Source organism: Diorhabda sublineata, chromosome 5 (assembly GCF_026230105.1).
Source record: "Diorhabda sublineata isolate icDioSubl1.1 chromosome 5, icDioSubl1.1, whole genome shotgun sequence".
NCBI lineage: Eukaryota > Metazoa > Arthropoda > Insecta > Coleoptera > Chrysomelidae > Diorhabda > Diorhabda sublineata.
The window spans coordinates 25,630,622-25,648,683 of NC_079478.1; the positions used below are offsets into that span (position 1 = coordinate 25,630,622).

The 18,062-nt window shown below is 33.5% G+C and overlaps 2 protein-coding genes across 2 annotated transcripts in view; both read left to right on the plus strand.

Moving 5' to 3' along the window:
• The first annotated feature begins 12,258 nt into the window (after positions 1-12,258).
• On the plus strand, positions 12,259-13,677 carry LOC130444674 (uncharacterized). The gene has a single exon (XM_056779951.1). It carries the CDS (start codon positions 12,259-12,261, stop codon positions 13,675-13,677), a length of 1,419 nt encoding a protein of 472 aa, XP_056635929.1.
• A 2,358-nt stretch (positions 13,678-16,035) lies between these two features.
• Positions 16,036-18,062, plus strand: part of LOC130444675 (uncharacterized) — a 42,222-nt gene continuing 40,195 nt past the window's right edge. The window contains exon 1 of the mRNA XM_056779952.1: positions 16,036-16,080. Coding sequence (XP_056635930.1) covers positions 16,036-16,080 — 45 coding nt within the window. The remainder of the gene's footprint in view (positions 16,081-18,062) is intronic.

An 18,062-nucleotide genomic window follows, 5' to 3' on the forward strand; every position in this document is an offset into this window, starting at 1 on the left:
CCTATTTACACTATTTACAGATAAATGTTTATAATTCCTATGAGGAAAAGTCTTGATTCTCTAGATACCCATCTCCACTCCAGCTACTATTAGTACTACTTGAGATATTTGAGTTTTTTTAGCACGATTATGTACCTTTATTTATTTATATCCGTGCTAGTGGTAGTACTTTAGAGATTATTATGACCTGCCTCAATTGGGTCTTTGGAATCATAGGAAGAAATGCGTTGTTCGTGCATTTCAACTTGAGATTGACAGACGCTCATATTATCCAACTTCCTATCGTTGTCCATGTCGGTAGAATCCTCATCAGTAAGTTTGTATCTGGTGTCCTATCAATGTTAGCCATTTCAAGGGCCTCTGCTAACGTTAGGCAGTTCATAGAAACCAAAAATAAATTTTCAAAAATTCTTCTATCAGCTAGTATCTAATAGCATAGCGTACTAACACATATTTCGTAATACTTACACGGGACTAATACGAACTTCTTTATCAATATTCATAATTGTTTCAAAACAAACAACAACGTGCACCAGCTGCGTTTGAAGAAAAAAAGCCGTTAACATAATAGTTCAAAATGACACAAGTAGCATCATCCAGTCATAAAATGCGGAAGTATACACCTTTAATTTAATTTTAAACCAAATACTGAAAACGTTACTTATATGTAACGCTAAGTTCTAATGGATAACTCGATTGTGTTTTTTATAATAAGAATACTCTACTCATATTCTCAATTCCATTTTTTTGTTATATTAATGAAGCAATAACTCACATCCACAATGTTTTTGTTACATTTGCTTATTGACTTAACAGGTTGTACATGAGGAAGTGTTTTTGAGCGTAAACGTTCATCAGAACGGCGAGTCTTGCCTTTCACTATTTTATATATTTTGTTGTCTACATTATTGTGCAACTTGTGAAATAATGATTTTCCAATTACCTGCTATCTTCGTTCTAGAGAATCAATCTCAACTCTCTCAATAATTAAACTGGTACAATTTCCTTCTTAATTAATAAAAAGTAATCACTGTAATATTCCTACAACACTTACTAAAATAATTGAGAATTTGGAATATAAATTTCCTCGGAAATGGAAAGGCAGCTTAGCGAAATTAGAGTCCGTTAACGGATTCCAGACATTTTCTTAATTTGAGTGAGGACATTTCAAATTCAAATTCACGCGGCTTGTTGGCTTTGAAAAGTAATTGATAATTATTATGATCGAGGAAAATATGAATTAATTGCGGTAGTTAATCAAATAATAATTGGTTATTGATTAAATCGACAATGGAAGAAATTAGAGAACAAATGATTAACCTGTTTCAATTAGAAGCGATTGGGTAATTGAAGATTACGGGACAAATTAGTTCCAATTAACAAATTAAGATTGTCATATTTTTCAATCTAATAGTTTTCAATTTTAATAGTTAGTATAACATAATCATATAATAATACTTTCATTTCACAGAATGTCGACAGACTGACTTTTAGTCTACTGAGTTTTTTTTTTCTAAAATTGGTAAAATTAACGATTGAAACTACTAATTTTTCAAAGAAAAATTTTTTCCATGAATAACTAAAAAAATTATAACAAATCAAAAAAATATGGCTAATATAATAACAAAAGGTTTCAATTTATAAAGACCTCTGTAAATTCAATTATAACTGAGTTATTGCTCGTTGAAAGATGGCTTTTTTCAGGGAAACTTTTGGAAAAAACTCAAGAGATCTTTTTCAAAGCACAGAGAAAAATCTTTAAAATGACTATTTACTGATGAGACTGATTTATAACAAAAATAGGATTTCTTCTTTCCTCGTGTTAGAAAAAATGTAATAATTACACCCTCCCCATTATCACCCCAATTGAAATTAATCATAATACACTTGCAATCAACTTTGTTTATATATTATTGATATGATCCATGTGATTAAACAGGTTTTGAATGCTTATATTATAAAAAAATGAGTCTTGAATAAAATTTAATTTCTCTTAAATAAACCAAAAATTTTTTATGTTATGAGAAAATGTTTCGAATATTAATTGCAGGGTTTTTGCTAAAAACTTTGAGCTTCCTTAAATCTTTGTATCATAAAAATTGAAGGAGATACATCAGTTCCCAGTTTGAATTCGCATACCCCTTGGGCTGCACCCTTTTTTAAACAGAGGGTTGAAAACAGTTTCAATTGATATGATGTCAAATACTTGAGATTTCCTACAAAATACTGTTTTAAAAATGTTTCTAGCTTGAAAATTTAGCGATTTATTGTCGAAAATTGCAAGCAGGTATATATTGCATCTTTGTATTATTCGGAATTAGTAAAGAAATAACTGTAAAAGTGAATTGAAAAGTGTAAAAAATTGTTACATACACGTGTAACAAATCAGGTACAGCTTTTGTTAATTTAACTACAAAAAAAGGCTATTATACTATAATCACTTGGAGAGAGTGTATCTTCAGACTCAGATGTGACTGGAGAACAAAAACATCAATCCGGTTGATTGGAGTTGGGTTAAACTAGAAGGCACTTTAATGCCCATAGAAAACCCTAATGAACCCACACCAGAAAAAATATAGTGAAAATTATATTTTGCAAATGCTCAAAAGGGTATGGATTGACATACGGGTGCCGACGGGTAATACTTTACTGCAATAGTGCTTGCCCTAATTTCTCAGAAGAGTTTTGTCTAAACAGACCGCCTACTTTAGACAACCAAATGGCTCTAATAGCGACGAGGAAGTAGGATACGTGGACGAACGAGAAGAGGATGAAGATATTAGCAATGATAAAATATAATTATTCAAAATTGTTTTCTTTATCATTTTATAAGTGATTGATTTTCAAAATATTTTAAATTTTATTTTTTTTATTATTTTTCTGTATAAAACTTAACTGCAGCTTTGAAATTTTTGGTCATTGAAGGTGGGTTTTATAAGGATTGGAAAATTAAGCAACACTTCCTAAAAATACTGGCGAAATATTCTCAGTTCAGTATTAATACAGTTTGAAATAATTTCAAACAATAGAAAAAATCATATGATTAGGGGATGATTTGGAGGGGATGGATGAATCTGATTGATTATAAACTTGTTTGAGAATGTCAACAGATCTACGAATAATTCATTTAAACTGTATATTACTCAAATATACATGCTAAAAGGGGTAGTTGCCACCCCTAAAGAATACAAAACACCCTTAGGTTCGGGGTAGATTTTGAATAAAAATCGACAAAGAAACGTTGGGAGCCAATGGTGACGTATTGACGTATACCATGTAAACTAGAAAAAAAACAATTTCAATGGAGGTAGTTATAATTTTTACATTGTTTCCAAATTTTGTGTGGCCCTGTGTTTCAAAAAATATGTATTAATAAACGAACGACACTCTATATCTCTCTTTCTGTGGGTTTTATTGTTAGAATTATTAGTTCCCTTAATTCACTTGGCGATTTACAATGTATAGTTTCTATTATTAATAATTTGATGTCTCAGGACTTGTTCGTAATAGTTTTGCTGCTAACTCAAAATAAGGATTTTTTCTATTATTTTGGTAACGACCAACACGTTAAGGATCATTGTTTATTTTTGGTAACTGACGCGTTCAGAATATTTTATCGTTTGGTCACTTCTCACACGTTCAAGATTTTTATTTACTGTTTCGTAACTAACTGACAACTTTTTTTTGGCCTTTTATAGTGTTCCTCCCGATAGTAATTTTTTTCATAATCGCGTTTTACAGTCCTAGAAGGTTAAACAATTTTTTTTCTTTTTCATCATCACAAAATTACAAATCTGGCAATATAGGATTCAACATTAATTTATGCATTATATGTAATTGTTGTATTACTAAAAATTAATAGGTTTATTTTTCTATTTTCAGTATGCTACTGTTATATTTAATTAAAATACATATTCATATGAGTATATTTTTATTGTTTGATATGAGTTCGATCTAAACAAGTTTGTTCAACTACTCTATCTTAAGTATATATTTCAGTTGCTTAGAAACTAAACAAAAGTTAGAGTATACTTAAAAATAATTGAAGTTGTCTATTGTTGTGACAAAAGACAAGCTTCAGACGTAACCATGGACACAGTCATTGAACTATTATCTCCTCTGGAGTTTCCACTGTTTTCACTGGGTTAATAGAATGGAAGTCATATATGAAGTCACCCATATTCTATTTTCACGGTTGATAACCAGAGAAATATATAAAACATTTAATTCCTTAATACTTTCAAAATATAATCGATAATCACTTAAAACCAAGTGCAACGAAAACGAACTAATTTTTCACTAACTTAGGTTAGTTTTGAATCATATATACGAGGGTCTTTTTTTTCAATCTCCGATAGACTATAAATACCAGACAAGTTCATATGAAACAATAATTTTATTAGCAAAATATTAGTACACTCACGGTTACTTTTCGAAATAACCACCAAAGAGATTGAAACATTTGTCATACCTGTGTACAAGTTTTTCAATACCTTCTTCACAGAAAGTGGCTGCCAATGTAGACTAACCATTCAGTAACAATTGAGTACAAAACAGACCTTGAAACTGGAAATTTCATGGACAAAGCAGTAATGGTGAATCTGCGGTTTTCTTTAACCATTCTATCAACTCGTTGAACCAGGTCATCTGAAACGACAGATTTGCGTCCTTGGCCCTCGTCATCATGCACATCGGTACGGCCATCTTTGAACTTTCACAACAACATTCATGCACAACACCATCACTCATGAAGTTTTGGTTGATAAAAAACGTCCCTCGTAGAAATAGCGTAATATACATAAATATTCATAGTTTGTGACAAGAATTTTAATCTATTCAAGATTTTAAAGTGTTTGTATCGATTTTTCATTTGATTTTTAATTTTATTTGTACTGTGAAGCACAGAGCAACAAATTAGGGAAATTCACATGAGCGCAAATTGGCGACTTTGCATATTTATGGCGATATCAGAAACTTAAGGTATTCCGGTAACAGAAACATACGCAAGTCGATAATCATTTTAAATATTTTTCATCACACTTTAATCCTTGCTGGTAGTTACATTTCTTACATCATATGTACACAGGGTACTCGAGGAGTTGCTGCAAAAAAATCGGAAGTGACTAGATAACATGAAAATAATGCTGTGATATAACAAAATTTCTCCTACCACCCATCGTTTTTCAAGTCTTTGAAGCTGCATAATCAGAACTCATATTTAAGTATATTTTCTAAATTATGCTTTAGAACATTATGAACTTCTGATAGATGATTACATATGTAGTGTGTTTGACGGATTAAATAATTATACACCATTATCTAAAGGCCAGAGGCGGTTCATGCCAATGGTTAACAATCCGTAACTTTTGAAAGGACAACCTGTACAATCCAGAGAGAGAAAAAATTGATTTTTCAATTAATTTTTCATCAAAATGGTACTGTTTGTTGAACTCTATCAAATTCATGGTTTAGGAGATATGTGGATTCATAGATCATTGTTCATGCCAAGGAAATCATTCGCTATAAAGAGACATTCTGAAGAAATTTATCATAAACTGTAATTATTGATTGAAAATATATAAATCAAGTTAACAAGTTTCCCTAAACAATTTCCCACCCATGTTATATGCTATTCCTCTATACATTCGCAGAAACATCTTAATAACATTTTTTCTAGTTGGTGGATTAGTCGGGGAGGCCCATTTGCATGGCCACCTCGTTCCCCTGATTTGAATACAATGGATTCATTTAAAAGATATCTTGAAAGCTTGGTGTATACAATACCAGTAAACACAAGGAACGGAATGATCGATAGAATAAACTTGTAACGATATGAAGCAGAATCTTGGAATGTTTTTCCAAGTTCAAAGAAATATCCTTCGTAGACTCCGGAAGTGTGTAGGAGTTCAAGTTGCTCCCTTCGAAAGTTTATTATAATTTTTTTGTTTTTATTTGATAAGTTGTAGACTAACCAACTAAATTTTTCTACATTGAATTCTACATATATATTGATCTAAAAATTAACATATCTGTTGTGACTCTCATGGTGAAAGCAGTGTCATCGTGAAATAGAACATTAATAAGATTATACCGCGTCCACGTAGTTTGCAGTGACTTTTTTAGTATTTCACTTTGTTTCAAGTTATTGAACATTGTATGAGATGTAAAAACACTACTGTCAAAGGAATCAGGTTCATCCAATTTCACTGTTGAGGTTCGTCTATACCTGAATAGTGGCGACGAAGATCCCATCTTCAGCAGTGTATTCACAAGCCAAAAGTCGATCATGGTCTCCAGTGCCGCCAATTAAGCGTAGGAGATCGCGTGTTGTCAAGGTAATATGCTAACAATAGAAATAGGTGGAAACTTGGCACCATTCTCAAGAAGCTTGGAAGACTTTACTACATCGTTCAGCTCGACGATCAACAAGTGGAGATAAAGCGCTACATTTACCAGCTTCGGCGTTCAGAAATTCCTAAGAAGAAGGTTCACTTTGTCTCTGAACCAGAGGGAGATTATTTGCAACCTACCTCGACTGCCCATTCTCCTCCAAACCTACATGACATTCTATTCAGAGAACAACAATGTTTCGTTCAAAATTTTCACGTTTTGAAATTCATTCATTTTAATTTTTTTTGCCACAAAAAGGAGGGGTCATGCTATTACACAAATACAATGCAATTCTGGGACTCGGATACTGACCAAAATCATATAATGTTGCACAAATCATATTGATTAGTAAACCAGGGCGCAAAGACGTGTCATCTCACCGTCCAATAAGCCTATAGCTACAATGTCCAGACTCCTTGGAAAATTACAGAAACATTCGACAGTGCAACAAGACTCACGCAGAAAATAAATAGAGCCTTGGAAAAAAAAGAATACTCTGTTTTCCTTGATATCGGATAGGTTTTTGACAGAGTGTGGCATGAAGGGCTCCTAAACAAAATTAAAAGAACTCTTTCCCCAAACTACTACCCACTTCTGAAATCTTACAGAACCAACAGAACCTTTCAAACAAAAGTTAATGAGGAAAAGTCCGAAAATTTCACTATAGCAGCAGAGGTTCCAGAGATTAGCGTACTAGGTCCGCTGTTTTACATACTGTATACATCAGATAAACCAGAGACATAGTATACAACAACAGGAACTTTTGCTGATGACACAGTCATCCTCTCTATGGATCAAGAATCACAAATAGCAGCAGATAATGTCCAGTCTCGTCTCGACCAATTAGAGGAATTGTTACAAAAATGGAGGATTAAAGTTAATGAGACCAGATCAAAAAATGTAACATTCACGCTACGTAAAGTACATGTCTGCCAGTTAAGTTAAACGATACGGAAATACCACAAGCAGATAGTGCTAAATACTTAGATGAAAAACTTAACTGGAAATAACACATCACAAAAAAAACAACTTGAAACAAAAGCGAGAGAACTACATTGGCTGATAGATAGAAAATTGAAAGTTTCACTTGACAACAAAGTCTTTATCTACAAATCTGGCATTGAGCCTATATGGACATATGAAATAGAGCTGCAGGGTTGCGCTTCCAAATCTAATACAAATACTTTTCAAATCACACCATTTACGTGGACCCGGAAGTTCCCATTGTACAAGAAGATATCCAAGAGAGGATCATCAAATACCACAAAACTATAGAAACCTACCCAAATCCACTACTAGGGTAGTTGTTAACGCCACGAGACGCGAAAAGACTGTAAGAAAGCTGGCCAATAGATCTAATATGATGTTGCAACACAAGGTGTAAGCCTCACCAATACATTATAGACGACAGATTATTCAACACTCGCGAACAAATTAACCCATAGAATTGGAAAGATATTCTGATTGTTAATAAAATTCATTTCAATGATTGAATCCCGAATTTCAAGTTTCAATGAATCAAGTATTGTGTAGTATATATATATATATATATATATATATATATATATATATATATATATATATATATATATATATATATATATATATATATATATGAGTAAGAAGATACCAAATTCCAAAGAAAATATACAGGGTATGCTGTCTAAAAATAAGTTAGAGAGATGCAGGGCTGACGAATTAAATTTATGTGTATACCAAGGTATATAGATAGTACCAAGCTCAATGCCATCGAAGGAGGTATTTTATTCACCTATTCATTTTATCCTAACAAAGGTACTATTTCCTGTAAACGTAAGTCTAGAATATATTGGTACATGTCGGACAATCAAACCAATGGCTTTGAACTAGGAAATTATTAAAGAAAAAATAATGTTTTTAGAAAATAATAGCTATGAGAGATATGTGTGACGTATCCAACTCAGCAATTTAAGTTTAACAAAACAGAAACCAATCAGATGAAAGGATAACTCAATCTCAAAAAAAATTGGGTCAACATTTATGTAAAATAATGGGAAATAAAAATTACAAAATAGATACAGAGAACTCTGAGTATGACGGCTACTAATATTATGGTGAAAGAATAATTTTCCTTTCTATTTTGTCATAGAAGTTCCTAGCAAAAATTTTGTATTGAGATACAAGACGAAATCTATACATATCACAGAAACATTGTCTCATCACATAATTGTGTCTCGAAGAATGGGTGAAAATATTATATCAAGCAGACTCGCAAACCATATCATTTTGTCATGTTAATTAACAGTTTCCTTAGAATAGTCTAATGAAATACGCTTTGGGGATCATATTTCAAATACATGATAATTAGAAAATATAACCAGCGCAAGAAGCATACATATATAAGCCTTTTGATTCAAACTCATTACTATATCTTATCTACCACCCCCTTGCTGTGTTGTTTTCAATGTTCCTCGAGTTGATGATTATTATAAAATATCCTCAATAAGTTTTTTTTTATTTTTACATCTGGGAATATGCACATTCAGATTATATGCATTCGACCCATACCACATAACGGAGTACGAGGGTTGCCACTTAAATGTTGAGATAGACAGATAGAAATGACTATTTATAATTAGATATGGTTTTATTGTGTTTCAAAATATTCTCCGTTGATATCCATGCATTCGTTTGACCAACTGTCGGAGCATTTTTTCCAGTCTGATTGTGGTACACCCAAAACATGAGATTTGAACGTATCAACCGCTTCTTCGGTTGTAGAAAAACGTTTACATCAGAATTTATCATTGATATGAGAGGATAAGAAGAAATCAGTCATTAAGTCCAAAAGACACAAAACCATTAAGGAAAAAGGAGAGTCAGGAAAATAAAACAGGATATTCATGAAAAATCACAGGAACACAGGAGCTAGGAATGGAACAGAAGGATTTACGAACTAGACCCGCAAAACCAGGCAAATGGAATATCAGAAATATCAAAAGTCTTAAAGGAAGAAATGAAACCAATACCGCCAATACACGAAAGCAACGGGTTGGTGTACAGGCAGAAGAGCTAATAAACACAATGGAACTTCAGTTTACACTAAACATTCCGATGAAGACATTTCTCAGATATAATAGAAGAAAACGTCAACAAATACCTAGTCGAGGAGGAACATGAAACTCTCGTTTTTGCAACAAGTAAAGCGATTATTTTGATTCGCATAAGCAGGAAAAGTTTTCGGAGTAGACATAATTTCGAACAGAGTGCTGAAAAATGTGCCAAAAAAAAGGTATGGAATAAAAAACAGGCTACCATTTTCTTCGAATTGCTTCGTGCGCGAACAACATACATACATTTGTTCGAAAGGCTCGTCTCCTAGCACCCTTATAGTCAATTGTTTAGTTTCAGGTCTACATCTTGTCTGGGTCAAATCATGCGGTATCCAACGAGAACAAATCTTTTTGATAGCAATGGGAGTTACATCAGACTGAATTTTAACTTCTTTTAAAGTTATTTCAACAGTGGATTATCATAGAAAAGAGCGTATCTTTTCACAGGAGCAGACAGTCGAACCTAAAATTACTTTTCTCGGAATATGAAAGCCTAGTGTTATGTTCTAATGCCAATTCATTCTATCAGAGCTAAGGATGTCATGTGACCTATACAAATGAAAACTGTTTATAGATTCGTTGGAACAAAGCCTATTAGTTGTTCTGTTGGCAAATGAGAATAACTTACAATCAACTTCATTCACATATTATGTTGACATGAAGAATATATCAGACGATTCCTTAATAAAACTAGTTATTATGATTATAAATAGAAACTTTGCTCTGACTCAAAAGTTGTTCCACTATCATGGGACTGCAATCAACATTCACAAAATATTGCTGCGAGAAAATTTTACCCCTGGTCAAAAAATATCGTCAACAATCCTTTGGTCCCGAAGAAAAATATTGACTTACCACCTTTGCATATCAAACTTGGATTGATCAAGCAGTTTGTGAAAGCATTGTGAAAGTCTACTACCAGCGTACGAAAAAGGATTAAAAGCACATATTGTAACGTATTAAGATGAATATCTTTTTTATTGTTTGAAGGTATTAGCATTATGAAAATAATTGTTTAAACGGTAGATAACATAAATCCAAATAATTATGATTCCTATTTGGGCTGTCAACGAGTAAACATCGATTGTTTACCGGTCGTCTAGATGGGCAATTAAATATATACCAGTTTTTACGGTGTTGTGAATAGTAAAAGAATCTGGTTTTCACCAGTGGCGGACCATTAACACAGTTTTGTCCAGTGAGAAGTAGTTCCAGAAACTGTAAGTTCACCTTACTTATATTGTTCTCCAAGTTATCTAAACTTAGTGAATTACACATCATAAACACAGTCAATTCGATTAGTACTTCACCTATAAAAGCAGCAAACCAATTTCGCATGCTACTATTTACAAATAGCGGCCAGGGCCATATTCCAAATTCCGGCCAAATAAAATCAAATATCAATGATGTCTTCAATCAATAATACACAGTCAGGCACTCCTACAACAGTCATCAAAAGCTATTCATCAGCAGTTAACCAAGCTGTTTTTCCAAGCAAACAACAAGCAATCGTTTTTTCCGCTATCAACAATGCCAAATTACAGGACTACCTTATCCCATTAGGATCAATCATTCAACCAAAAAATATTATTTTTTCATCAAGGCTTTCGAACAATCGTGTCTGTATGTACTAGGCAAACAAATCAGTTGTTGACAACTTCATGAACAATTATGGGTCCATAACCGTCAACGGCGAAAAACTAGTAGCTCGTCGACTCATAACTCCGGCTGATAGAATCATACTTTCCAATGTAAGTCCAACCATCCCTCATCAACTGCTAACAGATGAAATATTAAAATTAGGTCTAAATCCAGTTTCTCCCATGACGTTTCTAAAAATCGGTGCAACATTACCTGAGTATAGTCACATCCTGAGCTTCAGAAGACAGATTTACGTAAGCCCCTATACGCAACAACTTCCAGACTCCATACTGATTGAATTCGAACAAACCAGCTACCGAGTATTCCTCCAAAAAGATGGACTAACATGCTACAAATGCAAAGCTGATGGTCATATAGCCTCACAATGTAACAATAACTCCAGCCAATCAGAACCTAATACATATAGTTTAACATCAAATATTCAACCGCTCTCGACTTCCCAAACTCTTCTTACAACCCAAATCCAAACTCTTCCACCATCTTCGTCAACAAATAACATCAATACACAAAAATTGACTTCTTATCCAACAACAAAAGACTCTTCACTTAATCAAGAGACGCCCGCAACTTCAACGAATATGGAAGCAGAAACGGATGCAACAGATATTCCCAAAATCACAAACAAAAGGCCTATGGAAGACACCCCCACACCCGATAGCGATAATAACATAACGCCCGAAAAATTATTCCCTAAGCCAAAACCAATACTAAAAAAGAATAAATCGAGCAAGAAACAATCAACAATATCCTGCAAGGAGTTCATCGAAAATCATTCGCCACCTTTCATTCTGGACTACGACCAATTAATTGTACTACTAGATAATGTAACCGGCTCACTCCAACCTGTAAATATAGCTCTAGATTTCACTTCTGACCTCCTTGCGCTTACTACTATGTTATCCGAAGTATATCCCTACATAAATGACAAGACAACAAAAACGAGAATCACCAAACTTAAAAAAAAGATATTTATTCATCTTGGCCAAGACTTAATTGACTCTGAATCTGATTCATCTACTAACAACTGATTTGTCGCACATAACCCTCTCAAATTAGTCCAAAATTCAACTCAATTCTTCAATGGAACATAGATGGTTTCTACCATCGACTTGGTATGCTACAAGTTATTATTAAAGAATACTCCCCGGACATCATATGCCTTCAAGAATCCAATCTTAAACCAGATAGCAGCTATTCAAACAGTCAATTTCAATTCTTCTCCAAAACTCGTAATAATACCAAACGTGCTAGTGGAGGAGTGGTAACGTTAATAAGCAAATCGTTACAAGCAGATCACTTCCATGTAAACTCAGATATCGAAACCCTTGTAGTAAAACTCACCAGCCATAAAACCTCTTACATCTGTAATATATACATTGCTCCCGACTCCACAATAGAATACAAAGACTTAGAAAACTTACTAAATCAGATACCAAGTCCAAGAATCATTATTGGAGATTTTAATGCACATAACATAACCTGGGGCAGTAAATCGACAAACTCAAGAGGTCACATACTAGAGAAACTCATTGCCGACATTCCACTGAATTTTCTGAATGATGGAACCCATACTAGGCTCAACATATCCACCGGAGAAACTTCTGCTATCGATTTAAGTCTCTGCGACCCAGCACTTTCTGCCAATCTATCATGGGAGGCTCTCTCGTACTCCTATGGAAGCGATCACTTTTCAATTATTATCGAAAATCGCACCTCTCCAGGAAAATGTTCACCAAAATACTCACCTAAATGGAGAATAAATTCTGCAGATTGGACATCCTTCAGTAACCAGATTGAGCTAAACATGGATAGCTGCGATAATACCAACGATGTCCAGAAATGTGTATTGAACTTCAATAAAATCATCTTGGATAGTGCCAGCCAGCACATTGGCCAAACAAAAGATATAAAAGGCCATACTCCAGTCCCCTGGTGGAATCAAGATTGCGAAAAAGCTATCAGGGAAGCAAAAGCAGCGTTGAACAAGTATAGGAAACACAAAACTCTCCAAAATCGCGTAGAGTTGAAAAAATACAAAGCAAAGGCACAACTTGTGATCAAACAATCCAAGAAAAAATCTTGGCAGGAATATGTTTCTGGAATAAACTCCTCCACTCCAATAAATAAAGTCTGGACCAAAATAAGAAAAATGAATGGACATAGTTCAAAAAGCACTATCCGTAGCATTAAACACAATGACCGGTACTACTCATCCACAATAGATATAGCCAATATTTTGGGCCAATCCTACCAAGAACAATCGTCAACCTCAAATTTCACACGCGACTTTCTCAATAACAAGGCTCAAATCGAACAAACTCCCATCAGTTTTGAAGATACACTGGATAACCCTTTAAACCTTCCTATTACTATAGAAGAACTTGACAGCTCCTTAGAAAAAATGAAAAACTCGAGCTCAAGTCCAGACAATATTCCAGTCATATTCCTCAAATATCTACCACCTTCAGCAAAACGGCATCTACTGAAGCTTTTCAACAAGACATGGGAAGATAAAGTATTCCCTTCATTATGATCTGAAGCTATTATTCTACCATTTTTGAAATCTAAAAAGCCCAAACAAGAAGCTAACTCGTACAGACCTATATCACTAACATGCTCAATGGGAAAACTGCTAGAGAAAATTGTCAACCAAAGACTCATGTGGCATCTCGAAACTTCTAACCTCCTAATCAACGAACAAACTGGTTTTAGACAAAACTGCTCAACTCTTGACAATATTGTGGATTTGGAAAGTGAGATCAACGAGGCTTTTGCCACCAAACAGGTATGCGTAGCCATTTTCTTCGATATCTCAAAAGCTTTTGATACCTGTTGGACTCCAAACATTCTGATGCAACTACGAAGATGGAATATTACAGGAAATTGCCTAGCTTTTATCAACAACTACCTTGCCAACAGAACATTCAAGGTTCGGGTTGACGACGTACTATCTGATGCTTACCGCTAAGTAAATGGAACCCCACAAGGCTCAGTTATCAGCCCTACTTTATTTCTGATTGCCATCAACAACATACTCAATAATCTGAAAAAACCATTGAAAGCAAGAGTCTTCGCAGATGACCTAGTAGTTTACATAAAAGGACAAAATATAAATACAATATCTCTATTTATTCAACAATTCATCACAAATTTGGAACTATGGTCACGTCAATCCGGCTTCAGGTTTTCTGTTACCAAAACAACAGGTGTGGTATTCAGCAGAAATCGTTCATATACTATCCCAAAATTGAAACTTTATAACCAAAATATCAACTTTAAATCATCAGCTCAATTTCTAGGAATGATCTTTGACCATAAGCTTACCTGGAAAGATCGCATAGAGAAGTTAGTCCAAACATGTATGAAGCGGCTTAATATAATGAAAAATCTAGGAAATATAAATTGGGGATCTGACCAAACAACGCTACTACTTATATATAAAACGCTGATTAGGTCTAAAATATACTACGGCTCCATAGCTTACGCATCTGCCAGAAAAACTGTACTTCGCAAACTCGATGTTATCCATAATACAGCATTAAAAACAGCTTCAGGCTCGTTTACAACATCCCCTAATACCAGCATTCGAAGTCTTCTTGGTGAACCATCATTAAACTACAGACGCTCTATATTGAGCTTGAATTACGCGGCTGCTATATCCACTAATGCTGGAAAACCAGTTTACAATAAGACATTCAACAACATATATAGGGATCTTTTTGATAAAAAACCGCATCTATCAAAGTCATTCTATGCCAGAGTTAGAGATCTTCGTCAGAAATTTAACCTAGAGTTCCCAACAATGTTTCCATCCAATGTCGAACATCCAGCTCCGTGGACAATCTCTACCCCTCGCTGCCATACTAACTTGATCGGTTTTGATAGGGATACAAATCGCCATGAAATCTTTGCAGAACTCAACAGGATACTGCATAACTACATTGACTTCAACATAGTCTACACGGATGCTTCGAAATCGGGTGCTGCAGTAGTGACCGCAACTGAATCTTACAGCATAAAATTTTCCCCTCACACAAGCATATTTACGGCAGAACTCTATGCTATCTTTCATGCCCTTAAAGTAACTACCTCCTTCCCAAATCCCAAAACCCTAATTTTAACTGATTCCTTAAGTAGAATTCAATCCTTGAAACATCTCTATCCCAAGCATCCAATATTACAATCAATCAAATCACTGCTTCACAATATCCAGAACGACAAGAAATCTGTCGATTTCATTTGGATTCCTGATCACATTGGCATCAGAGGCAACGAAAAAGCGGACCTATGTGCGCGTAACGCAATCATAAACGTTAATGCTGAACTCATAACAAAGTGCGTGGTGAGCGACGTGAGAACACTTATTTGGGAAAAAGTTCACAACCACTGGCAACAAGACTGGCAGCGATCGCAAGACAAACTTCGCGAATTTAAATCAACAGTGACACTGTGGAAGCATCCAAAAATATCACGCAGAGCACAAGTGACTATTACTAGACTTAGAATAGGGCATTGCAAATTTACGCACACTTATCTTTTCAATAATGACAATGCTTCTATATGTGATTCATGTCAAGAACACTTAACAGTGAAACATGTCCTGATCAATTGCACTAAGTTCGACACGTACCGGCTAAAATATAGACTACCCACAGACTTAAATATACTCTTAGGTGTAAACTGCCCAGTTGATAAATTGTTGGGATTCCTAAAGGACATTAATCTACTAAACAAAATCTAATATTGTATATTGTTGTATATTGTTATACACCCCGCTAATCACCTTGGGTGGAAGCGGATTAGCTTGAAATAAAAAAATAATTATGGGAACTTATACTGAAATCATAATATTCATAATTTTCTGTGAACAAAGCCACTTTGGAAGCCGATAATGGATTTTGCTGACGGCAAAGAAGTCCCAGCTTCACGAAATTCGGTCAGTCAAATAGCAGCAGATAGAGATTTTCAGATAGAGCACATTCCGGGGAAATAATGCATGTAAGAAGGCTGTTTCCATAAAAAAAACTATGTATATAATCATCATTTTATCCGAATATATTTCCTAACAATGTATTTTTCCTACAAATTTGATGTAGCTCCTAAAAATAAACCAAATGCTCGAATGTTCAATATTGATGTCCCGAGTGCATGTCAAATTGTCGATAATTTAATTATGAAATTATGAGACAATTTGACATGCACGAGAGGGCATTTTGGCAGACTATTTCCTGAGAAAAATTTAATTTGAAATAAACAATAATTGTTCCTTTTCTTAAAATATAAAATTAAAACCAAATGATATTTATTAATCCTAGACGAAAATTTGGCACTAGTGCAAATTATCGATAATTTGCACTAGTGCAGTATTATCGCTGAAATTTGATCGTTGCTAGGTAAACATAAAATATTACAGCTTTTTGGTTGGCTTAAATTTTTTGAAGGAAATAGTCACGTATATTTAGCTTTAATTTTGTACAATGTTCATAACTATCTTGAGAAAAAACCCAAAGTCATACCTAGTATAATATTATTTATAATAGCAATTCGTTACCAAGAATGTTTAAAACTAAAATGTTTTAACTGGAAAAATCGATCTTATCGTATATATAGTATCAGTATATTATATGAAAATTCCGTTGTAATCAATCATCTCCTTCCCTCGATTCGTTCAATTTCCATTTTACTAATCAGAAAATATCATCTTGTATAGAAATCTGTATCATAATATATTCCATATTGTTATTTTATTCATTCTAATCTGCATAATTCCCTAGAAATTGAGTTACAAATTCGCATTTAAATGCAAAAAGTTCGGCTAGGATTCACTGTATACATTGACAAAACTAGAATTACGGCAAACGAAAAAGTTTGAAAATAAAACAAATACTTCAGTTCATGGGAGAATACAACATGACAGGTAACAAACAGAGAGAAACAAACTTTTAATGGTATGGTGATGGAAACGGTAAGAAAAAAGAAGGAGGTATGAACTTCATATAAGAAAATAGAGATATTCAGTGTTGTTAAGCAGCATTATTGAAAGGTGTTAGTAATTGAGGAATAAGAAAGTTATAAGATCAACAATGGGGATTGAGTTCTGATATGTTTTCAAAGCCACTTTTTAACATATTGATTATACATAGTAGATTGTTTATATATATATATATATATATATATATATATATATATATATATATATATATATATATATATAAAATAATGATCTTATGTCATAAAACAGAAGAGACCTAAATCAAGAACATTTGGATGCATTTCATTCATTTTCATATATATATATATATATATATATATATATATATATATATATATATATATATATATATATATATATATATATATATATATATATGAGGTCTCTTCTGTTTTATGACATAAGATCATTATTTTGGTAACAGCTTCAATTTTGAAAACTAAAGTCAATGTCTTCACATTCTCTATTCTACATTTATTAAAACTTGGATTGAGACTCTACCTAATAATGCATGTTAAGTGAAAACATGTCTGGAGAAAATTCAGTACAAATTAAATATTCGAAAGATAAAAAATAGATTTTTTGTCAATAAGCAATGGACACATTCATCACAAGTCTACAGTGGTCAAATATAAGTGCATGGTGGAGGTATATGATGAATTATATTAATTATAAATTGGGATAAAAAGATCATGGAAAGTATTTTTAAATTTCCACATTTTCAGTAATCAACTGATACATCATTTTTATTATTTCCACAAGACTGCTTTTTTTGTTATAATAAAAAAAAATTGAGGAATGCTTTTAGAAACGAAATGCAATATTATAACTTTTTTCCTATAAGAATGAAAAGGTATGATACTCTAACAACTTAGTGAAACCCGTATCTCGATATCTTGAACGTTGCTTGAATATGAGTATTTCAT

Coding starts and splice junctions, on each gene's coding strand:
- LOC130444674 (XM_056779951.1), top strand. CDS start 12,259: ATGCTACAAGTTATTATTAAAGAATACTCCCCGGACATCATATGCCTT.